The sequence below is a fragment of the Melopsittacus undulatus genome, chromosome 4, assembly GCF_012275295.1.
Source record: "Melopsittacus undulatus isolate bMelUnd1 chromosome 4, bMelUnd1.mat.Z, whole genome shotgun sequence".
Lineage (NCBI taxonomy): Eukaryota > Metazoa > Chordata > Aves > Psittaciformes > Psittaculidae > Melopsittacus > Melopsittacus undulatus.
In genome coordinates, this window is record NC_047530.1 from 45,382,978 (window position 1) to 45,409,169 (window position 26,192).

At 34.9% G+C, this 26,192-nt stretch overlaps 1 protein-coding gene across 1 annotated transcript in view; it reads left to right on the top strand.

The window, feature by feature from the left end:
* Positions 1–26,192, top strand: part of RYR3 (ryanodine receptor 3) — a 215,655-nt gene that overhangs the window by 102,370 nt on the left and 87,093 nt on the right. The window contains exons 29-42 of the mRNA XM_005149274.3: positions 129–313; positions 994–1,030; positions 1,402–1,562; positions 2,109–2,274; positions 5,061–5,147; positions 5,510–5,736; positions 6,598–7,399; positions 7,910–8,110; positions 8,674–8,776; positions 11,623–11,760; positions 17,423–17,696; positions 18,858–18,972; positions 22,261–22,390; positions 25,236–25,339. Of these exons, the coding sequence (XP_005149331.2) occupies positions 129–313; positions 994–1,030; positions 1,402–1,562; positions 2,109–2,274; positions 5,061–5,147; positions 5,510–5,736; positions 6,598–7,399; positions 7,910–8,110; positions 8,674–8,776; positions 11,623–11,760; positions 17,423–17,696; positions 18,858–18,972; positions 22,261–22,390; positions 25,236–25,339 (2,730 nt within the window). The remainder of the gene's footprint in view (positions 1–128; positions 314–993; positions 1,031–1,401; positions 1,563–2,108; positions 2,275–5,060; positions 5,148–5,509; positions 5,737–6,597; positions 7,400–7,909; positions 8,111–8,673; positions 8,777–11,622; positions 11,761–17,422; positions 17,697–18,857; positions 18,973–22,260; positions 22,391–25,235; positions 25,340–26,192) is intronic.

Genomic DNA, 26,192 nt, shown 5'->3' on the forward strand with positions numbered 1-26,192 from the left:
GGTTTAATTATGAAAAATTTGACTGTTTCAGTAGTCTCATCCTCTAGTTAATGAAAAATTGCTTAATGAAAGTTTTCAGCATTTTTGTTGGAATAGTATTATTTTAAAACTCTTTCGATTATTTTTAGGTATGGAGAATTGATGGAACCATTGAGAGTCCACCTCGGTTAAAAGTTATTCACAAAACATTTGGCACACAGAACAGCAATTCAGACATGATATATTGTCGTTTGAGTATGCCCATTGAGTTCCACTCATCGTTCAACTTCAGCATGGGTGTGGAAAATGCCTCATCAGATATTTTCCAAAAACGGTTAGGCTTGGTTTTAGTTACCCCTATTTCCTGCTCTTGATGTAAATGTAAAATGTTCCATTATTGTACACACAAGATTTCATACTTGGTTTTGCGCTAAGCAGACAGGATGCATGTTACTGAGTTTTTTTTTGTTCTTGGTGGTTTTAATAAATTTAGAGCTCCGCAGAATGCTATATCTAGATAAGACAGAACCGTTTTCTGAAAAGGTACATCACAAGGTTTACAGTTATTCATTGGTAGGGATTTACCATCCTTTTAAAATCATAGGGATTTGCAAAGCTCTTCAGCCAGGCTGGAAAACCAGCTCAAGAGTTTTTGCCCACTGGATTAATGCTTATCTGCAGTATTTTTCAGTAGCTCATTGTTACTAGAAAAGTGACTAATTAATACAAAGAAGAAAAGATGGTGGGACAGAGTTTTCAAGATACCGGTCACTACTAAGTTCAGTGCCTTCCAATGTTGCCTGCATCTGAAGTGAATTGATATAAATTTCTCGTCACCATCTCTCTCCACCTTAACTGAAATCAGTTATGTTGTATCCTGTACAGTCTTTGTGTACTCAATTTACTAATGCATGGCCAGTACCCAGGAAGCATGAGGACACTCAGTTTAATATAGAGTACTTTTTCCCCTACTATTTTTTTAAAACTAATTTACTGATGTTTCCTTATCTTTAGAAAGCATAGCCAAGAAATTGCTGCTCCTTCTACTACAGTAAGTAAATACATTTTGATGATTAGTTCTTCTTCCTTTATGAAGTAGATTTAGTTGTGGCAACATGTTTATTAGAAAATGATCTGTTGAAAGAAGCCTTTTTAATAATTTGCAGTGATATAACAATTTGTATAAATAAAAATTCCCAGAACTGTATGACTTGTGGCATAAACCTCACAGTCTTAAATCACTAGTGTAGTTTTGTTGTTTTGTTTTTTTTTAATTTATAAGCATTTTAAATAACTTATTAAAAAAGAGGTAATTTCTATTATTTGTTTGATATATAGAAGATATTTTTAATCAGTATTTGAGTATTCCTTGATACAGTAATTTAGATTTCTATTACTAATATGTTCTTTTCGTCTTTTCAGTATTTTTATTCACTACGGATATTTGCTGGCCAAGACCCATCCTCTGTCTGGGTTGGCTGGGTGACACCAGACTATCATTTTTACAGTGAGAATTTTGACCTAAATAAAAATTGTACTGTGACCGTTACTTTAGGTGATGAGAGAGGCAGGGTTCATGAAAGGTATGGGTTTATTTATCACTTACTAAGAATGTATTTTAATACAGTTGTTTAAAAGTGAATTATTCACAAGCTTGATGATGTTTTAAACACTAATTTAATGAGAAAATTGATTATGGAGTAGGAGTGTTCTTTGCTCATTTATATATAAATGTGTTTTACATAGATTCATTAAAATGAATATATTTATCATTAATGTTCTGTTTGAAAGAATGATTTGTGTTGCTGCTTTCTTTTAACATCCATATTTGGTAACTGTGGATAAACCTGTTACTTGTTTCAGTGTCTTTTATCAGCACATGTAAGCATGTCAAATTGTTCCATAAATATAAAAAGGGAACATAAATAAAAGTGCTCATAGTCTGATCCCTTACCCATGATGCTTACATTATTTTAAAAAATGGAGTTTGTTAATGAGGAAACATAAAAATAATAGTGGTACAAGTACCTTTGAGGATGTCTACCTGTTATTCCATTCAAAAGTACATCTTTACTTAATACTTAGTCAAATTCAATATGACCCATGATTTGTTCTTGCTGTTCTTTCAGTGTGAAGCGCAGCAATTGCTATATGGTTTGGGGAGGAGATATAATTGCCAATTCCCAGAGATCAGGTCGCAGTAATGTTGATTTAGAAATTGGATGCTTTGTTGACCTGGCTACTGGAATGTTGTCATTCACAGCCAATGGAAAAGAGCTTGGCACTTGTTATCAGGTATTATCAGATTTTCAGGAAGCTATCTACTAAGCTGGTCATTTTGATGCTGTTATAATTGTGTTTTTTTTTCCTTGTTCAGAAATGTAACGGAACACTGTTTATGTGACAATAACATGGTTTACTTTTTTATCCTGTTTTATCCCTCCTTTTCTTTCTCTTTTTTATAAGGCTACATTTTTCTAACTTCTTACAATTGTCTCAACTGTTGGGAGAGGACTCTTGGTAGATCTGTTCAGAAAACTAGAACTAGATCATAGAATCATAGAATGATTTGAGTTGAAAGGGACCTTAAAGGTTATTGAGTTCTATCCCCTCTGACATGAGCAGGGACACTTTCCATTAGACTAGGTTGCTCACAGCCCCATCCAGCCTGGCCTTGAACACTGCTGATGATGGATCAGCCACAACTTTTCTGAGCAACCTATTCCAGTCTCCCACTATTGTCACAGAAAATGTCAACCTCATAGTTCTAGGGCAACAAACCCCCACAGATCTGCAATACAGATAAAACTTTAGTGTTATTTAACTGAATTTAATGGAACGTTGTATACTAACTGTTATTGAAAACAAACTGTTGAAAAAAGTATAGCAAACACTTCATGTAAAGATACAAAAAGATATTGCAGCAGGAGTGTTACATGAGCGGGTGAAATATTTCCCAACTTTTCATTATTTCAAGTAATTTAAATATTTTCTATGTTTTTCAAAGTAGTGAAAATAGTCTTCTGTAGTTTTCATATGCATTTCTTGAATATTCTTACCATAAAATAAAATCTTTAAAATACTTAATCTCTTACCCAAAGTGCAGCAAACAACTGATACTTGGCTGGTAGAGGCTGAAAGATAATTGTTATAACCTTATAACCATTTGCAATTTTTAGTTTTCTTAACTGAAGTAGAGGGACAATGTTTGTATGATGTTTTCATTCTAAAATGCCTACAGGTCAACATATTGAGACAATAAATTAATTTTGTGTAGTTCTTGATCTAACTATTGAATACTAAAGTGATATTTGGAAAAAAAAAAACCTCTATAACAGAAAAGTAAATGAAAGGTAGTTTGTGTGTGTACATGTGTGTATATATATATATATATACACATATATTTGAGATTTTGTCATTAATTGTCAGGCCAATGCTAAGGTATGTGTAGCAGAAAGGAAATCTTAAATATTGGTTTACGAGATGTTTTGTTTTATTCTGAGTTAGTAATGGTTTTCTGACCTTCAAACAAGATCAGAAAATACAAATTCTATTATTAGGAAATGGCTATCTTTGGTCAGAGTCTGAGACTTACATTGTCTCAGTCAGGTAGTTTCAGGCTTTAATGAGATAAACCTCACATTTTATTAGTAGTGTCTTTCAGTCCAGGACACCTTTTGTTTCTGGATTTGGGTTTGGGTTTTATTACATGTAAAAAAAAAATTAGAGTGTACATACCTGTCCTTAAATTATTTTGTCTATCCTGATAGTCAAAGTTCTGAAAAAAGCCCACCAAACACCAAAAATAAGCAAACAAACAGAAAAATAACCCAAACCCACAAACCTATTCTGCATACAAATTTTTTTGGTATGTGGTATTATTTTACGTTCATTTAAGTTATATTGTATTTTGGAGCTATTTTCTTATCTAAAAAATTACAGATTTTTTTATTTTTCTTCATGACTCTTTATTATTTTTAAATTCTTTTTAGTTTGCTGTCCTCAAAGTTAGAAGTTGCATTCCTTCACAGCACAATTATTGTAATTGTACTTAGTGTGCAGAATGTATATGCATAGTACTCAAAATGCACAATGATATGAATATTTAATTGAACTCCTGAAATCCTGAATTGTTTATATAGAATGTACCTTTTTTTTGCCACCCTGGAGCATTGAAAACTTTTTCATAACGTACCATTTTATAAGTATCTTTTTAATTCTTCTTTTCCTGGCAGTGGGGGTGGGTGATCTTGTAGAAAATTCTTCAGAATAAACTGGTATTACTACTCTCATATGTCCAGCTATGGGAGAATCAGAGTAATGTAGCTGTCAAAAAAACCCCAAACCTGACCAGACACTTTATAATGCAGCACTGTGATTCAGTGTGATTCACTGTAATTTTCGTAGGACTGGAGACAAATACTGAGCTTGTAAATAAAGAGATCTTTGAAAAAATTGCATTCTTGTACTTTTGGAATATGGATCGGAAGTTCACTTACCTTCATAGGAAGTAAAGATTTGCACTATCCTTACCAAATGATGCTCTTTCACACTCGTCTTACTCCCTTCTGGTTCCATCTCTCAGATTTATTTATTTGTTTGTTTTTTTAATTTATTTATTTATTTTAATTATCTTTTTGGGCAGTGAAATACTTTGTCCACCATAAAATGTAAAAAAAAAAATTCTAAAAAATGTGTGTTGGTCTGAAGAGCTGTATTCTACTCTCAGGCTTTGTTGAGGGTGCTTTTCATATAACAAGAGTCAGAGGACATAGCTAGATTTTAGTGGCTAGATTATTAAGGAGCTGCTCTAGAGTTAGAATCGGTGTTGAAAGCACATAAAGCAGTAGACACTTTTGCCTGAAAGTTAGGTGAGCCTGTAAAGATAATTAAATGCAAGATAATTAAGCAAACGGTTTACTATATTAGAGGTGAACTACAGGTAGATGCAAATCAACACTTTAATGCAATACTGAAGTGTAAGCTGTGTAGTATTTTTAATATATCTCATAACATTCTGGGAGGAGATTCTTGTTGCTTTTTTAAATTTCTTAATTTTTTTAATCTCATTTCTCTTCTAGGTTGAACCAAACACAAAGCTTTTTCCAGCAACTTTTGTACAGCCCACAAGCACTAACTTGATTCAGTTTGAACTTGGTAAATTAAAGGTACAAAATATTTTCTATAAAGATGCTTTTTTTAATGTTTATTTCCACGGAAATTCCTGTTCAGTTGAATTTATTTAGGAAGGTTGAATCAAAGATGTGACTTTTTATTTGACTTCTACATTTACTTACATAAATGTAATTAGTATATGAAATTAGTTGCTCAACATATCTAAATTGCATTTGTCAAACTAATGTTATCTGGGGAGAATGCTGTAAATGTTTGATGTTTTTAATGGATTTTATTACAATAACATATTTCTATGCATTCTTTGCTATCACTAAATTATACTTCTTTTGCGTATTATAGGTTTATTCATGATCAGGTATTATGAAAATTATTTTAATACACTTGTTTGTTTCAGAATACCATGCCTTTATCAGCAGCAATTTTTAAAAGTGAAGAAAGAAATCCTGTTCCTCAGTGTCCCCCTCGTCTTGATGTGCAAACAATTACACCTGTTTTATGGAGTAGGATGCCAAACAGCTTTCTAAAAGTAGAAACTGAGCGTGTCAGTGAACGTCATGGGTGGGTTGTACAGTGTTTGGAACCTCTGCAGATGATGGCACTACATATCCCAGAAGAAAACAGGTACCTTGGGAAGAAGCTACAGTGACTTGATGTGGACCAAATGTATTGAAAGTTGATATCTGGGTGTTAGTTAAACCTGCCTTGGAGAATATTTACACTGGAGCTGATGAGAATTTATCTGCTGTAATATCCTGTTTGTGAAATTTAAGTAGATACAGGAGGCTGAATAACTAATGCCATGTGATGATGTTTGCATACACAAAACAACTGTTTTTATTTACATTATAAAATAGTATCTTAAATCTCTAGGTCTTTAAACATAGAGATTTTCTCAGCTTGAAAAAAAACCCACAAATAAAAAGAACATGCAAGTACTGCTTTTCTGATTTTTTTTTCTGTAATAAAAGCGTGCAATCTGTTCCTGTTTCATCTGCTCTGAGTTGACATGAACTACGTTTTTATGTTCTTATTGACAAGATCCTGACTTTCTTAGATTTTCATTAGGTTTTATCCTCAGACTGAGGATAATAAACTGCATCCAAATATCAAATATGGTAACCAGTGACAAAGTATAAGCAAAATCATGGCAGAAAGGTAATCTATCTGCTGTACTTTCATCAGCTATTTACAAATACATTTCTTACAAAAACAAGCCCTAATTTACCATAGCTGCCAAAGAAGCTTCTCTGTCTTACATTTTTCTTTACTTTTTCTATGGAGTACTAATTGTAGATAATCTCATTAAATTATTACCACTATTTACTGTGGTTTAATGATGCACATTAAGATTGTCAGTATCAACTTTAATATTAATGGTTTAAAGTGGAACTGACCAAAATGTGCAGACATTATAAAACTTATCTTTTACAAAATTGTAATTAATGGAATTGACTGGTGTTCTGTTTCTTTATTTCGTAACAGATGTGTTGATATTTTGGAACTATGTGAACAAGAAGACTTGATGAAGTTTCATTACCATACTTTAAAACTCTATTGTTCAGTTAGTGCTCTAGGTAATACTAGAGTTGCTTATGCACTTTGTAGCCATGTGGACATATCTCAGCTGTTTTATACAATAGATAATCAATACTTACCTGGACTCCTACGTTCTGGATTCTATGACTTGCTAATTAGTATTCATTTGGAGTATGCAAAGCAAGCCAAGCTTATGATGAACAATGAATTTATCATTCCAGTTACAGATGAAACTCGAACTATTAAATTATATCCTGATGAAACAAAGAAGCATGGATTACCTGGAGTTGGGCTTAGCACTTGTCTGAAACCAAGCTTTAATTTTTCTACTCCATGCTTTATTGTGACCTCTGAAGAACGTCAGACATCCAGCCCAGAGATACCGCTTGATACACTCAAATCCAAGGCCATAAGTATGCTAACAGAGGCAGTACAATGTAGTGGTACTCATATACGAGACCCTGTTGGAGGACAGGTTGCATTCCAGTTCGTTCCTGTCCTTAAACTGATAGCAACATTGCTTATAATGGGTGTTTTTGATGATGATGATGTGAAGCAGGTACTGCTCCTCATTGATCCCACTGTGTTTGGAGATCACAAGGAACAAACAGAAGAGCGGACAGAGAAGGAAGAAGTTACACAAGTTGAAGAAAAAGCTGTAGAAGCTGGGGAGAAAGCACTGAAAGAAACAAAAGCTCCCCTGAAGGGCTTATTGCAGACAAGATTGCCAGAATCTGTTAAGCTTCAGGTGACCATTTAATTAAATGTATCACAAATGTTCTACTGTTGATGAAAGAAAGGTAGTGCTTTCTGTCTGTTCTATAGTTTGTTAAATTTGAAATCCTGAAGATTTGTATTCCTCTTTGGCTTGTTACCTGACATTAATAACCAATTTTTATGTCAATGCAATTCTTTCTATATGTATCTACACTCAAAATAAATATGCAAATGCTTAGTTTGTAGGTGTATTTTAGAAGAGGGAGAGTTGGACCTGCGGATCTTTAATGGACCCTTCCAACCATATTCTATGATTCTGTGGATTCTACGTGTTTTTGTAGTGAAAGACTGAATGCTATATAGCATTACTGACCAGATAAAAAAACTGCATAAATCTGTCACCTTTACGATGTTAAAAAAAAAAATCTGGGGAAAAAAAGTCTCTCATTTTTGCAGTCTATTGCAGTGTATAGTATCCACTGCAGTTCTTCAATTACAGTTTGTTAAACTGTTGAACTTAAGTCTGTTTTTTCTATCCTAGATGTGTCATTTGCTCAATTACTTCTGTGACTGTGAACTACAACATAGAGTGGAAGCAATTGTATCATTTGCAGACCGTTATGTATCAAAATTGCAATATAATCAAAAATTCAGGTACAATGAACTCATGCAAGCCTTGAACATGTCTGCTGCTTTGACTGCCAAGAAAACTAAAGAATTTCGGTCTCCTCCTCAAGAACAGGTAATACTAAAGAAATGGTTAATCTAAAGATTAAAGGAAATTCTTTGTGAGGATAAAATAGAGTTCTGGCTTTTAAACTACCTTTGGAACTGCTAGGGAACCAAAATTGATCATGAAATAAATTTATTAAGGTGCCCCAAAATACTGAATATCAGAATGCTTATAGATGTACTCCAGAATTCAAGCTCTAAGATGATTTAGGATTTCCCAGCAGTATTACTACCCAGTGCTGAGGAGCTGAGATTCATCCAGTTCTGCAAAATTATAATTTGATAAATTTGGTTGCTAAAAGTTAGCACAAAGTTGGTGTTGTGCTGACATCTGTATGATGAAATAGTCTTTTCTACCTCCAGGAAATAGCTTTATTATTAAGTGTAACTGTATTTTGATGTTAAAGATTACCAAGTACCATTGCTTTAGTATTTCCTTTAGGCTGTATTAGAAATCTGTGCTTTATTTCAATTTAACAATAAATTTGATCATAAATAGGTAAAGTATGGCTATATATTAGAATATGTCTTAGGCTATCTCAGTGTTTTAACTATGTTTTAATTCCTTTAAAGATTAATATGTTGCTAAATTTTCAACTGGGAGAGGATTGTCCCTGTCCAGAGGAGATCCGGGATGAGTTATATGAATTTCATGATGATCTTCTAAGTCACTGTGGTGAGTGGTAAGCTTTTTGTTTTACCCAGTTCATGGAACTGCGTTCTTTTAGTGACCTGTAATTAACAGCCTGTGGTTTGTGTTTGGACCCATGGTGCTTCTCATACTGTCCTGTGCTTGTATTGTTAAGGGTTCTGCTATCATCTTATGATGATATCTATAATAAGTATATATATAACTCATCTATAATGAGTACCCTGTTAGAATCTCCAGCAGCCATCAAGCTTTGATTTTATAAGCCAGCTTCAGGTTTTCAACTTCTTTAGCCTTAGGCTCGGCCAAGGATGGGTATCTGGGTGTGTTTCAGTGGGTCAGTGAGTATCCGGGTTGTGTTTTATCATCATACTTCTGAGCAAGTATCAGAAGTTCTTAAAATCAAGATTTGTATCATTAAGATTAGCTACGTTAAAGATGGTAATTTAGTTGTTTTAACATAATTTGGTTATGACAGTCCTGTGTTGATTCTTATTCATCTTTGCTTCAAGTGCTCACCAATAACTGTTTCTTTCATTTCAGCATTTTTATTCCATACGTTAAAGTGAATAGTTAACATCGTTGCATGTGCTCCTCTTTCTCCCCCTTTTAATTAAGAAAGATATCATCATCTCCATTGTTCAGTGACTTAACATTTGATCTGACCTCTGTTTTTCAAATATATTGCCCATTTGGCATTAGAGAGCTCTCTGAGACTCCAGGATGAAGATTATAGAAAATCTTCAGCTTGCTTGGAAATGTTGTAACTCTAAAATATATTTCTTTTACCTTGAAATCTTGTTGCTGGTATTATTGATGTAGCTTAGCTCCTGATCACTCTTTATCTTTTCTACTGATAGTGGTGATGGGATATTTTTGTCTTTTTAGTGGTGTACTTTTATTATTGTTTACTGCATTATAAATGTATATGTTGAATAGAGAAAGAATTGGAGATAGAGAAAGCATGGTCTCATGATTAAAATAGTTTAGTGATCCTCTGGATTCTAAACAAATCCCTGTTCATTATGTTGTACGGGTTTATTACTGGTGGCCACTGTGGATAAATGCTCCTCATTATCTGTGTCCTGACTTAGTCCTGAAAATCAGTACTAAGTAATCACAGCTGCAGTTAAAATGAATAGGAGTTATGCTTGGAATATTTAATCATCTTTTTAATACTAAGCATTCTTGGTGGTCTAAGTGGAAAAATATGTATGCAATCAAGTAATTAAAGGCTGCTTCATAATGAATATAAGCAAATAACCTGAATTAAAATTACTCAGGCAGTCTTAATCCTAGGATGTCCTAACTGTGAGTGTTTAATTTTGCCAGCAAAATGATAGTCCTCTATCATAATTTTTGTGTGTAATTTCTTAGTTGTAAACAAAACAAATTTTCAACAGATTTTATTGCATAATATCAAATTGACACTTATCTGGGTTGGAACCATCTGTTCCAGTGCACAGACCTCTGCCACTTGAATTAAGCAATTAGTGAATAGCAACATGAGATGGTCAGCTTCTGAATGAATTGCAACTCTGAGAGGATGTAGAATGAATAATAAACAATACGGAGCAGTCACAGACTCCATCTCCTCCAATTCAACACTGTCTTACCTCATCGTTGTCCATTTCAGCCTCTTTAAAGTTCTCCCCTGTGCTGTCTCTCTTGCTTCTAAGTCCTAGCTTTTTTTCCAGTGCCAGATATGATCTTGCTTTCTGTAACATCCTTGTTTGCTTTCTCTTTCCTCTCATAGGCTACATTTCCTGTTCTTACTTTCTCTAGTGTCTGACGGTAGCCTTGCTTCATTCTTAGCTTTTTATTTTGTCCAGCCAGTCTCACTTTTCCCATTCCTTGAATTCCACATATAGTCTTCAATTTCAGTTTCTAGTTCAGTCATTCTCTCCCTCTGAATTTTCTTCTTCCTAGTCACGTAGTCACTCCTAGTCATAACTTTAACTGTTTCCTCTTGGTAGCTGACAGTGGCAAACTTTCTCCAACTGCATTATTTATTTTCCTTTCTTAGCTTCTTTTTTTTTAATACCAGTTTTGGCCTCTGCAATTTATTAGTTCCCATCTGCTCCAGATTGTATCTCTTCGGTATTCTGTCTGGAAATCTTTTCCTTTTTTTAATTTCACTTTGGCAGCCAGATAGCAAAAGCTTGCATCTCAGCACAGCATAATTAGCTCTATTCTGAAGGGAACCTACTTAGATGTTCTGTACTTTTGCACATAACATACATGGTATCTGATCATCACTAAAAGGTGTGAAAGATCTGAAAATGCTTTAAATGGTCATGAAGCAATGTAGTGAACTGAACTATATTAAACGTAAACTGACATCCCATCTCATTTACATTTTCATGAATAACATGTATCACTAGTACAGTCTCTGAACATCTCCCTTCTTACAGTTTTAAATCCAGTTAATATATTTTTTTATGATTGCTAAATATCTCAACTGAAAAATTGTACTATTTTGTGAGATACAGCCCTGCAATTCTTTAGCTTACATTCTCCAATATGAAATAAAGGATTATGTATTTCATCAAATATGACTTGAATCCAAATTAATTACCATACTAGAATCCTAGAAAAAAACAAAACAAAACCAGCCATCTCTTTGGTCATAATACTAGAAAAAAAAGTTCTATAAGTCTATATGTAAGGAGTATGTGTACTAAAATAAGCATAATGTGAGGGGCGCTACTGTAGCTAACATCTTAAAGCTGCTGGCATTACTACATACATTTTTCCTGTAGAAATTTGCTGGTTAAAAAAAATCTTGTAGATATTTAGTATTGGTTAAATATTGAAGGATTTAATCTTCAAAGGTTTAGTTTTGTTTGTAAACAGTTTTATTATCTGCTAAGGTATACCACTAGAAGAGGAGGAAGAGGAAGAAGAAGATTCCTCCTTTACTGGAAAACTCCGTTCTTTAATGTACAAAATCAAAGGTCCACCAAAAGCAGAAAAAGTGGAACCTAAGGAAGAAGAAGAGAAATATCCTAGTAAGTATTCTTTCAACATAAATACTTCCGTGATGCAAGTGTTAAAGATGTACTCTGTCAACAAGAGTGTATTTTCTGTTAAAACTTCATAGCAGACTGAAGGAGACTAACTACTTAAGTTCCTTCTGCCTCTTAGAACAATCTTCATACATACTGAACATCTTAGATCCAATTGTTACAAAGAACTTAAAATTGGTGGAAGATTTTGGATCCAGATCATTAACTCTGGGGTTGAAAATTTGCATATTCTTTACAAAGAAATGCAAAAAGTTATTTATGGCACAGTAATCTAGACTCAGCCATTCTGAACTCGAGAAGTTTTCATTTATATGTTTTTTTTCTAAATACAAAACTTTCTTCTTCACAGCTTTAGCCCCATTTAATTTTTCTTTTCTGCATGACAAGCTTTATGCATCCCAGTACCAAGATATTTGCGACAAAATGGTTTTACTGTTCTGTGTTTTTGTATTAAAAAGGATGGCTTTCATGTATGATAATGGTGACTATATACATTCATTAAAAATAATAATTTGGTCTGATTTATCTCAGGCATCACATACATGCACGTATATATTCCATACCATATCCTTTCTGAATTTAATTAAATATTCAATCTACTTCACTAATTAAACAAGGAAGTAATTATTTTCACAAGTACAAATTCTGTATTTCTAAGTGCTTAACAGAATTTTCCAGAATTCAGTATTGGTATCCTTTATTCTGCTCTTTGCTTTTATAAATCTTTCAGATGTGTCTCTAAGGGCAGAGAAAAATACTGATTAGATGTCATCAGTCTGCTTAAAAACTTTTCACTATAGTTTATAAATTTCATATCCCTTCACAATGAGCTTTCATGTTGGCTAAATATACATAAGGAGACTCAATTTATCATCATTTTTTTGGATGTTCCTTTCTGCAACAGAATATTATAGGGGAAGAGGACTGGAATATTATCATGTTTGCTGAGTAATGCTAACATGTCATTAAAGTAGAAATTCGTCACTCAAAACACTTGAAAAGTTTGTGTATATGTTTTGAAAATAATGAGATGAGAGGCAATTTAATCCATAAACCTAAACCCAATATATACATATGGGATAATGTATTTTACGTCAGTGAAAACAGTCCTTCCACCTTGAACAGCTGAGTAAACACAGCAGAGAACTGAGAGTAACTGTTGAAACAATACAAGAATTTATTTAACATTAGTTTCATGGTGTTTAAGCATAAGCCAATAGAATGTTGTTATTCCTTTGTTTTCAGATCTGTACTGCCCTGAGGCAGTGATTTATAGAATCACAGAATGGCTGAGGCTGGAAGGAACCTCTAGAGGTCAGGCGGTCCAGTCCACCTGCTCAAGCAGGGCCACCTAGAACAGGCTATCTAGGACCATGTCCAGACAGCTTTTGAGTATCTCTAAGAGAGAGAATCCACTGCCCATGGACAGTGTGTGGAACTGCTTAGTCACCCTCACAGTAAAAATATTCCTTTTGTTCAGCTGGACTGTCTTGTGTTTCCGAGTGTGCCCATTGCCTCTTGTCCTGTCACTGGACTCTGAAAAGAGCCTGTCCCTGTTTTCTTTACACCTTCCATCCAGGTATTTATATAGATTGACAAGATTGCCCCTGAGCCTTCTTTTCTTTAGGCCAAACAGTCCAAGCTCTGTCTTGGTTGATGCTGAGCAAATAGATTGATGAGCTTTCTTCTTAAAAAGGCCTGATGCTCCATATTGCAACGCACTGTCGGTTTGTTGGGTTTGATTTATATAATGTATGTATCATCTGATAACATGTATATCCATTTAGTATATTGTATTAAGAGAAACCTGTGCAAAGCTTGACAAGTGTTAATCAACAGAAATGTTACTCTTGAATTAAAGTTAGTTCTTACAAGAAACAAGTTTATGAATCCTCTGCACACAGAGGAATGATGGATAAACTTCGCACTGTAAGTCAGTTTTTGTAATACAAAAAGATGGAAAGTTTGTATTTTCTGTAGAAGGGTAAATTAAAATTACATTTCCTTATATGCAGATATGTTTGTCATATTTCACGTCTTCTTACTACTTTACCATGCCTAATGGTGTAAAGTAAGCAGAAAAGAAGACTGAGAATTTGTTTCAGCATCTTTTCTTCATATTCCTACAATCATTTTTAAAAACATTATCCAACAAGTATTTGAACACTTACAGGGTATAATATGTTTTGTTATATACCTTTATGTAGAGGAAATAAAATAAATTCTTCCTTTTTTTTTCTTTTTTTTTTTTTTACTGCATTCAATCAGTTTTAACTTGTAAGTACTACCAGAGCTTATAATGAGTGTTATACTGTACGTGAACTATTTTTGGTTCTCTGAAATGCTGGATTTTAAGAGAAACCAAGCATGCTCATAACCACAGAGGGATGTCATATACAGCAGCTGGTCATTTCTTCATAATGCTTTGAAGAATATTATTTAGTCAGTTAACCAATTTAAGAAATAATGCACATGCATTAAGTATTTGATAACTGCATGTAGTCATTTTAGCAATGGAAAACTGAAAATAGATAATTGCATGTATTACTGGTGTCTCGAAGATATGCTAAGTAAAGGAAGCATTGAAATAAAAAGCATTACAGATACTTACCTGTAGTGTTATAGAGTTTTATTCAACCCCTTTGCTGCTTGAGAGCAAAATAGACCTTGTTTGTAAATGGAAGTTATCTCAAGTTGTGTCTGCTTCAGTTGAGTAGCAATTTGTCATTATTATTTCATCTCTGAAATATTTCATGCTGCATTTTGAAGGCATATTGTTATTTTGGCTCTACTTCCTTCAATAAATAATTTATTGGTTCTGTTACCGGCAGGGAAGGACTAGTAGCAAAACAAAGTGTTTGTATTCCTCCTACTACTATGTCTTCTTAGGATATGTATACGCATAAATACACATACATGCACATAAGAACCCCAAAACACTTGAAATCATAGAGTTTTTAGTATATTATTCCTGTACATGTACATTTTTGTACCCTATTCCCTAACAAAGGAGGGAGTGTTCATGGCCTAAACAGGTGAGATGGGCTCTGTTTGCAGTTCCTTTACAATCTGCCATTTTGTTGAGCCTATTTGAGCAACTTAGCTGGCTTTTCCTGCCATGTATTGACCACCATGATGTTGACAAGTAGAGTGAACCTCAGAAATTTTGTCTTTGCTGTCATATGTTTGTGAGTTTTCAGTCCTCAGTAGTGACTATGAATAATGAGGAAGAAGTAAGGAAAAAAGACAAATTCTTTCAGGTCTTCCTTTAGGCCATAAATTTTTGCTGAGGTTTCTCATTACCTTTGCAAATCAAGACTGGGTTTTATCCATCTCCAAATTTATATAACAACATCCAGATGTCATGTGCAGAACTGTGCAAGTGACTTGAGGCTGGTCTTCCAACCAACAATGGCAGTAAGTCATTCTATTTCAAATTTGCTCAGTTTGGCAATAGGTCCTTGTACAGACCCAAAGCACTTAATTTTATTTCAGACTTGATCATTCCATCAAGAGATTAGTCACTAATGCTATATTGTGATTCAGGACATGTCTTACATGATCTACTTGTGGAGCACCAGAGAGGGTTTGTCCTGCCTTTAAAGCATATTTTGGTCTGTTAAGCTTAATATTAGGTTTTAAATACATTAAATCTTATAACAATCTCATGTACTGCATGAAAAAGGGTTTTATTCCCCTGTGACTCATCTGTTAGCATTTGATTTTGCTTCAATGGCAATAGGATCTACTCTGTATCTGGGGAGTATCATTTCTTCTCTAAGGCTTCATGTGGATTCTGTTGCCATGTGTCAGGAAGCGTTCACTCCTAACCCCTTGGGGCACATGGTGTTTGGTCCTTGAAACAGAGCATATTATGTATTTCATATACTGGAGCTTTGGGTCACAAGAAATGCATGTTGGACAATTTTCCACGTGTCTGTTTTTCTGGAAATTTCAGAGAAGCTTTTCCGACTTGAGCTTCTCCTTGGAGTGCTTTCTCCTTGAAGTGATGCGTAGTACAAATACGCATATGGATGAAGTTATTCAAAGAACAATGAAAAATTATGTATTCTTTTCTATTCTTTACTGTAGCTGGAAGCTGTGTTATGTAGTGCATGTGTGCAGTTCCACTTTACCCCCAGGAATTCTGGAATTCAGAGAGTGAAAGGCAATGCATGTGTGAGGTACCTCCATCCTCTTATATCCATGAAGAGGGGTGGTGGTGTGCATGGTATATGTACTTATTGCCGAGACTAAAAGTCTCTGGCCTCAATCATCTGGTCATACATACTCAGGCTGTGAATATCTGTAGGAAGGAACTATTTTCTACAAGGAAATCTTCCTTTCCTCTAAGCATGAGTTCATATTTACTAAAATGGACTTTTATTTTAGGAGATGAATTTACACTAGGGCTAATGATGAATTAGTAATTAATTAACTAGTAATTAAAAACAAACAAAAAACCACCCCTGCAAAAAAAAAAAACAAACCAAAAACCCAACAACACAAAAAAACCCAACCCAAAACCAAACCACTCCTCCAAAAATAAACAAACAAGAAGAAACACCACACAAGCTGGAATAAACAATGGAACTGGATTACATTGAGGTAATAAATTAGTATTCAGTATGATTGCTTTTGTAACAGTCAAGTCATATTGTAAATCAAGCATATATATGGGGGACTTATCATGCATCCTTGGAAGATTGGTAAGGCACTGCAATTTCTTGTTAAAACTTGTTAAAAGTAACATCTATTTTAACTGGTTATTGATCACCATTCCCAGTATTCAGATTGCTCCTAGCCTCTGTTACAAGTTAATCTGCTGACATTAACACTACTCCTTAATGCATTTGCATCATCATACAATTCTGAGATATTTCCAGGTAAATCATATTTTTGAAGACAGTGTAGATCCTTTGTTTGAGCAGCAAAATAGCTAAATATTCAGCAAGTGAGTGCACCCTGGCTAGACCCTAAATTGGATATTTAGTTTAAAAAGGCTATCTCATCCTCCTTCCTGGAAGTTTTATAAGTTTAGAACAGATTTTATTTCCTTCTCCCCCCTGGCAAAACTGATTAGCAAACTGAGCTCACATGCGTGAATATTTCTGGGGTAATTGAACTCATACTTGTCAGCCAATAAACTGTTTACTGAAAACTTAATTAGCAATTTCTGTATTCCAAACCTAGGCTGATGATCATCAAAAACATGCTATTTATTTGGCATTATAAAATTAGGTTTCTGTCTTTCCTAATGAACAGGTGTTTGTGCTGCATGTAGTGCTATTTTATAAATCTTGATGTAGAAATGAAGGATTAATTAAAAGGTTAAATATAGCATTTAACTTACAAGGATGATCTTAAAGTTGTGATCAACTAAGAAGTCTTTATTGCCAACAGTGTTGGTATAGACTTGAATACTAAGTAGATGTTTCTTGTTTTCTGTCTCTCGAGGATCACACCTTGAAAGATCTAAAAATTAATTTTCAAGTTGAAAAACCCTGTACAGTCTGCTTGTGTTCTCTTGCTTTCTTACAACTGCCTTATGGTCTACTGTTATCTGATATTTTACAATACATTTTAAGAGACTTTTTTTGTTGTGGTAATAGCTAGTAACATTTTATGTATTTTATTCTTCTAGCTACACTGAAAGAACTCATATCACAGACTATGGTGCGCTGGTCCCAGGAAGATCAGATTCAAGATCCAGAATTAGTTCGGATTATGTACACTCTCCTTCGTAGACAATATGACAGCATTGGTGAGCTACTGCAAGCTCTGAGGAAAGCATACACTATTAGTGCTGTCTCTGTGAAGGATACCATTAATCTGCTTGCAGCACTGGGCCAGATACGTTCACTTCTCAGTGTCAGGATGGGAAAAGAGGAGGAATTGCTAATGATTAATGGATTAGGGTATGGAATTAACATAATTTCTTTTTCTAAATTTGTGTAAAGTTTTTTTTCTATTAGTAAATGCTTTCATTTTAGACCCTGGATAAAATTACTGCTCTACTAAAATACAGGTATGTTCCAGAAATTTTCATTTTCACAGGTATTTCCAAGATGGCTTCAATTGATCAGTTTCTCTCCTTTACAATGGTTGTAAGGAATCTCCATTATTCTTACTGTTTCACCATAAGAATCGTATTGTTTTTATAGAAATTCTGAAAACTAATTATTTGAATTCAGCAAGTAATGGGTAACAACTCATTAGTTAGTATGTGACAGTATTACTTTATTTGTCCCTGATGCTGAGTTTTTAAAGTTGCTGAGAATTCCAGGAAGGATAAAGGGTAGGTTTTATCTAAACTCAGCATGTGTGTAGCCACCTTCCTGGAGGTGCTGTACTGAGAGTCATCTTCAATTCCCAGCTTTCTGTATTTCTGTAAAGCAGGCATGATGTCTGTTATTTGCCATTTGTTTTTAACAGGTTGACCTAAAATAGTAGAAATGACTGGATTCCCTAATGAAACACATGGAATGTGTTCTGAATTATGAAACACAGCAATTTCTAGAACATGAGAATGGTGGGCATGGTGAAAATGTTAAAATATTCCTATTTAAGGGGACTGTATGTCATTTTATATCTTCTGACAGATGGTCTTAATTTGGGAAATATCGATGAAGCATTTAACAGATAACCTTTAATATTAAGTCTGTCTATTGTCTTCTATGTTGTGAACTAAAAAAATTAAATAAGGAATGTTACTGTGCAGGCACATTAGATTCAGATTTCTTGATCTCCACTCTACCGAAAAAAACAGAATATATTCTTTTCTACTTAGATCATCATAGAATATATTATTTTTTAAAACAGAACAGATGGTAAGAGTAATTTAAAGATGAAGAAATGCCATTTTGAAATAATTTAAAGGTTTAGATTCTTTGAGAAATGACAGCATATTGAAATGTGAAGCATTTAGTTGTTAGGTGTTCTTGTATTATGCTGAAATCTAAGGGTTTAAAATGATGTTACTACAGTGAATGCATATTTGACATCTCTAATAATGCACCATTGATTTAAATTAAAATGGAGTTTCTTAAAACACATGGTTGCCTTTTCTTCCATTTTAGGGATATAATGAACAACAAGGTGTTTTATCAGCATCCTAACTTAATGAGAGTCTTGGGCATGCATGAGACTGTTATGGATGTGATGGTGAATGTGCTTGGAGGAGATAAATCTCAGGTAATTCCACCATAATTTTATTGTGTGTTTTGCATTTTGAACCTTTCTAAAGGTGTACTAGGATGTTTAAAAAGTATTCAAACGAAAATATATCTTTCTCATGTAAGATAGATTTTGCCTGTCCGAATTGAAATGTTAATGTTAAAGGTAGAACAGTTTTTATAGTACTAGAGGGAAAAGCCCAGCATTCTAGGACTTAATTTTTTTTTAAAGTGAGTGAGAGTTTATAGGTGTTTCATTTGTCTTTTAATAGGACTTTAAAAGATTTTGTTCTTATTTTCTATTAAATGTATATGTTAGCTGAATTTAGGGGGGGGGGGGGAATGTTATTGGCAATAAACTATAGTAAGAGACTAACACCAACTCAGTTTTGGAAGTATTTTGAGCCTATTTTACTATCTTGTGCTTATCTTGTCTCTGGCAACTTTTCATTATCTTGAGCACCTTCTATGTGCCCCTCTACCTCTGTTTTTTTGCCTCTTTGGTCACATGGCACATATGCTTCTGTAAAATACTTATACACTGTGTCTGACTGTATACCATCACAGTCTTACAAAGTCTTTGTATACAGGGTTTGGTTATTCTGTCATAATATGCTCATATTTTAGTTCAAGACAAGTTACAAATATTTATCAGATGATTACTATTTTGCTAATTTATAGGTGTTGCAACCCTCAGTTTTCTACAACATGTACATATGGTAAAAGGTGACAAAAAGAAACCCACCCAAAGCAACAACCCCACACTGCCTTTAAGTAAATATTTAAATGTTAAAAAATATTTTTCATTAAACATTTTAGTAACACAGGTACATGTTTGTGCATGCTGCAGATCTTTCACTCTGCCAGGTAAGGTGTTCTGAATAAAAAGGAGTAGGGCTGGAAACTGAGCATTCATTGTCAGCTATGGTTTTACGTACTCGTTTGAAATTCTCTGTGTGTTTGCCCAGTGAGTCACTTATATGGAATTGAAGTGTAGCCATGGCATCAGCCACTAGAACACTGTTTTTACTGCTCTCAGGCAAGGTCCTCACAGCTAGATTGCTACTATATTTCCTTTTGTTTTCTTATTTTCCAGTTTGATTGACATTGCTTTCTGTACAATGTTATAGCTTCAAGACATGGAATGAGCAACTTGCAATGTAGTCTCTGATTTAGGGATTTGTCATTTTTCTAAATTGTGGCCACAGATGATTTAAGCTAGATCACCAGCTTCTTGAATTAAGTGATTTTATTATGAGACTGTATTGAGAGATGTGTTACAGCTCATACTTCTCTGAATGAATGGTGGGAAGGTAAAAACTTGTCAGTTCAAACTGAAGAAAACGGATTTGGCTTCTTTCCAGCTGTGCTATTAATAAATGATTCAGAAACAGGCAAGATCAGTGGAATATGATGTGGCTGTTAGCAGTATTTTGCTACTGCAGGCTAACAAAATCCTGGAAAGGCACTTAATGGTGCAACATATATCCCAGAAAATAACTGGACAAGCTTTGAGCGTTTCCATAATAGTTAGGGTTTGGTATGTTATCTTCAAGCCTGAAATAGTTATTTTAAAGACTGTCTTTAGATCTTATAATTCTGGAATCTCAATATCATGTTGATTTCAGATGCTGGTTGTTCATTCATTTTCAGAGAATCCTGAGCAATACCCTTTTTGGCTGTCAGAATTCAACCATTTTACCTAAAAATTGTTTCTTACTGATTGAAAGTTTTTAGAATTATGTATTCCTGATGAATTTCTAAAATGACAATTTTTAACAGAGTTGCTGTTACTGTAATTTTCTAAACAAATTATTTCAGACATTGTGTCAAAATCCCGGTAAATTTAGGGGGGGTGTCAAAACTTTGTTAAATGTTTGTTTTCTGGTCTGTAGAATGAATGAATGATTTTTTTTTTTTTGGTAAATTTCATCTACCCTATATTTAAGAACAGAAATAATATTTAATGCTGCTTGTACCTAGTAGTTCCCTCATGACTGAACTAGACAAATGAGCTGCATATATTAGCAAGAAAACTGTCCCAAAATAAAACAGCTGTTAATCAAGTCTCTGAAAGTTAGCAGTGCACCTGATACATTGAAAAGATAATACCATATAGCTTTAAATGAGGTAGTTACTTTTTTGTAAAGATTGTTGTCTCATAAGTGGAAAGGTTGCACTTCTCAGAATGAGTTAGAGTTGTGTGATACTGAAGTGAACATTTGCTAGACTCTAAAGTTATAAGCGATTTGAAAGATATGAAGTGAAGGAGGCAGGATGTCATAGAAAGAAGAAAAAGAAATCCAGCTGTGATATTGTGATTAAAATGCTTGGATATCTGTAGAATATGTATATATTATATAGAATATATTCCTGCTTGAGCCTGAAGGGTCACAGTCAGATTTTTCAAAAAGGAATAGTAATGCATTTTCTTACTGATTTTATGAGTATCCTTAGGATGTAGAACTGCAACTGAACTTGACACATTTTAGAAAATCCTATATAATGGTAAATTAAATAAATCAGGTAGAAAAACCTCCAAACAAGCACCAAAAATCTGTCCCATGATTTTTTATCTTGTTCTTTTAGCTCATTTCAGTCATATGTGAGAACGGCATAACTTTTCATCTCAGATGCTATGGATAATTTCAACTCATGAAACATTCTTTCATGAATGCTATAGATTAAGTTATTTTATTTTCAGAGGAGAAATCCTTGCATGTAATGTGCAGCAAGTAAAGTGTTGGGTTTCTCTTTTATTAAGTCTTTTTTGTTAGTTTTTTGTTTTAAAAGTATTGGATAGTTGCAATTTAATGTTTTGGTTTGTTTTATCAGGCTTATGCATTATACAACATAGGAGTCTGGTAGAAAAGTCTTACATGTGTAATATTATTACAAAATGGGAGGGTAAACTAAGGCTCTTGAATCCTCTTTATGCTGTTATGACCTAATATTAGGGATTGAGCTTGTTATCATAATGCTGCTAAAACAGAGATTTTGTATAACTGCATTTTCTGGTCTGTAGATTGCTTTATGAGAATTACTTCTCCATTTTTTCCCTTTATATGTCCCCTGTAGTCCTCGGCAAAATGATTTTTCAATGTTTGTGTAACATAATGACTTAATGGATACAAAACCTAAAAGGAAACACAGGCCTTTTTTCTTAAGTTAAAAGCAAAGCAATTGTTAGCTGCTTATCACCTTGGTAACTTCACTATAATTTCCTTGTTAGGCATGCAGGAAGAAGAATTGGAACAGATTGGTAATTACCATATTTCACTGCTTTGTCAACTTTCTTCTTCAGCAGATCGTTTTTCCAAAGATGGTGGCAAGCTGTTGTCGATTCCTGTGCTACTTCTGTCGTATCAGTCGACAAAATCAAAAGGCCATGTTTGAGCATCTTAGTTACTTACTGGAAAACAGCAGTGTTGGACTGGGTACGTCATGTAACTATAACAGCTAAAAGCAAGACCAGGATATCACAAGACTAGTATACAATTTCTAAAGCAAGTTGAAGTATGTGGTGAACCCCTTCTGAATCTTAATCCACTTTGTTTTCACCTCTAACTCAAAGTTTTTTTTCCATTTTTCTTTCATCCTTATGTGTCTTTGGATTGTGTTAGAAACAGAATAGCCTAAGCCTGTGTTTTTAAATACCTTAAAAATTTTAGGATTAAACCCATAGTTTTGCATTCTTTGCATTCAAAATAGTTTCGATTGAAGTGAGCTATAAACTGAATGACTTGGGGGCAGGATTTGAAGTGGCAATGCTCGCACCATCACATCCAACTGGGGAATAAGCCAGGCCAACCAGAGAAGTGATAAATGCTCCTTAGCTGCCCACCAAGAAGAGAGCCAGAAGATCAATCATCTCATGAGTGTGTATGGATATAGTGAATCCTCTTGCACCGCTCCTGGGAAACCTGCATCCTTGATTACCTCTCTGAAATTCCTGTGCAACAACATATACACTATGGGGAATGAGTTGGAAGAATTAGAGATATGTGCGTGTGGTCACAGGGCCGTGGTCTCATTGCAGTTGCAGGGACATGATGGAATAGCTCACCTGACCAGAATGCTCTCATGGATGGCTGCATACCTTTTAGGAAAGTCAAGCCAGTAAGGTGAACTGGTGGAGCTGCTCTTTACATGAGAGAGCAACTAGAATGTATCGAACTCTGCTTAGGGGAGGATGAAGAACAAGTTGAGAGCTTATGGGTAAGAATTAAGGAACATGCTAACATGGTGACACTGTTGTGGATGTTTACTACAGGCCACCTGATGAGGAGGAGCAAGTCAATGAGGCTTTCTACAGTCAGATGGAAGTAGCATCATTATCACAGGCCCTAGTTCTTGTAGGGGACTTGAACCACACTGATACCTGCTGGAAAGACAACACAGCTAGGCACACGCAGTACAGGAGGTTCCTGCAAAGCACTGATGATACCTGTTTGACACAGGTGGTGGAAGAGCCAAAAAGCAGAGGTGTGCTGTTGCACCTTGTATTAAGAAACAAAGGGTTGGTTGGGAATGTAAAGACTGGGGACAGCCTTGGCTGCAGTGACCATGAGATGGTGGGGTTCACGATCCTGTGTGGGGGAAGCTGGGCAATAAGTAGGTTTGCAACCCCGGTCTTTAGGAGAGCTAATTTTGTCCTCTTCAAGGACCTACTGAGGGGAATCCCATGGGTTAGGGCTCTAGAAGATGGGGGGTCAAAGAGAGCTGATTAATACTCAATTATCACTTCCTCCAAGCTCATGATAAGTGCATCCATATGAGGAAGAAACCAAGCAAAGGAGGCAGGAGACTTGCACGGATGATTCAAGTTTACAGAATGTGGAAAAAGGGACAAGCCTCTTGGGAGGAATGTAAGAAATGTCAGAGTTTGCAGGGATGCTACAAGGAAGGCTAAGGTCCATTTGGAATTAAGTCTGGCAAGGGATGTGAAGGACAACAGGAAGGGCTAGTTCATCAGTAGTGAAAGAAAGACTAGGGAAATGTGAGCCTGCTGCTGAATGAGGTTGGTGCCCTAGTGACAGAGGATGTAGAGAAAATGGAGTTACAGAATGCCTTCTTTGCTTCAGTCTTTACTGCTGAGTCCAATTCTGGGCTCTTCAGTTCAAGAAAGACAAAGAACTACTAGAGAGTATTCAGTGGAGGGCTATGAAGATGATCAGGGGGTTGGAGCATCTGTCTCATGAGAAAAGGCTGAGAGAGCTGGTCCTGTTTAGTGTGGAGGAGAGATGATGAATGTCTTAAGGTAGGGTGTCAAGAGGCAGGTATCAAACTCTTTATGTGGTGCCCAGCAACAGGATTAGGGGTAACGGACACAAACTGAAACACAGGAAGTTCCATTTGAATGAGGAAAATCTTTGAGGGTGACAGAGCATTGGAACAGACAGCCCAGAGAGGTTGTGGAATCTCTTCTGGAGATATTAAAAAAATGCCTGGATGTAATCCTGTGCAACCTGTTCTTTGAAAACCTGCTTTAGCTGGGGAGTTGGACTAAAAGATCTCCGGAGGTCCCTTCCAACCCTAACCATTGTGTGATTCTGTGAAATCTAAGATTAAATTAACCCTTTATGTTGGTTGCCTGTTTTATCTGGCTTCACTTTTCTTTTTTCTAAAACTTAGGCCACTGTTAGTAATTCCGTATTTTTCCTTTAAAGCACTGAATATATGTTTTTTTTTAATGTGTGCACATTAGATTTTATAACAGAAGGAAAATTATCTTGGCTAGATAGATGGCTATATTAATAAGGTATATCAAGACAAGATAACATGTGATTTACACAGTGCTTTAGCTATTCATTGAGATCATTTCAATGCCTGCATTTGCCCATATTGAACACAGAAGATGGGATAAGACTAGAAGAAAGAAAATAGGTGACACTGAAGCTTGAAAATGTCTCTTTTGGATGAATATCTTAAAGTAAATTTTAACCCCCTGAATTGATAAGGTTGTGCAGAATTGCATATTGAATATATTGCTCTTTTAAATAAACAGTATAATATTCCTCTGATTTTCTATGTTGCTGATAATGATTTCTTCTCTGCATTTAAAACCAGTGTAGTTGAGTAGACAAGTCAACTTAGGAAAACAAAATCAATCAGCAGTTTATTTTAACATTGTTAAAAGCAGTTAACCATATTCTTGACTGAAAAACAGCCATACAATATACTATTAAGATATTTATGTTCAAATCCCAGTGTGATTGCTGCCCTCTGCTGCATGACTGTGATTACTGCAAACTGTATTTAAGTACTAACTTTTTTCTGCAGCATTTCCTTCTATGAGAGGTTCAACACCACTAGATGTTGCAGCAGCCTCTGTAATGGACAACAATGAGCTTGCACTAGCACTGGAGGAGCCAGATCTCGATAAGGTAAACCACTCTGCAATCTATTCACCTATTTATTAAATAATGTACTTGTTCTAGAAGGGAAAAGGGCAAGTTTGATCATAGTAGTTTCTGAATATGATCACCTCAGGAATACTTGCTCTAGGTATGTTCCTTTTCAAGGTAAGATTGAGCAGTACTTTCCATGATTTGCTTTATGTTTAGTAGGAATCACAGCAAAAGAGCTTTATATCTGTCTTCTGCATTCTTTCACTATTGTTATCAGGTAGAGAGGATGACCAAAAAAAAAAAAAGACATGAAACAGGAGAAAGGCATATCAGGAAACATGGTTTGGGGAAGAGCAAATTTGAGAACTTAGAGGTGAATGTGAAGAAATTAAGCAGGTCTTTTGGCTTAAATAAAACAGAAAGATTGATGGGAATGTAGGTAAGAGCTAATGGAATGGAAGGACAGGTATTTGAAAAGAGAAGTTGGAACAGAAATTAGGATAGTTGCAGTAGGAAGCTGAATCCAGGACTCAGATCATTGGCAATAGTTAGGAATAAAGTGAAATATGAGAAGAGGCAGAAATTGTGGATAAAAACAAAACAAAACAAACAAACAAACAAAAAAACCCAAAAAACAAATGCATGAAGGTTCTTTGTATATCCTGGAAAGAAAACAGATCCAGAGATGGAAGATGGGTTCATAGTCTGAAGGAAAAGGAGGAAGTCTGGGAATGGAAGTGATACATGCTAGCACAGCATTTGAGGAACAGAAAATGAAACGCAAGGTTTAATATGAATGGAAGGGAACAGTTAAGCGCCTAAATGATAGCTTAGCACAGGGAAAGTCTATTTGCAGTATGGGATAATTCTGTGATGAGAGTAGAATGAG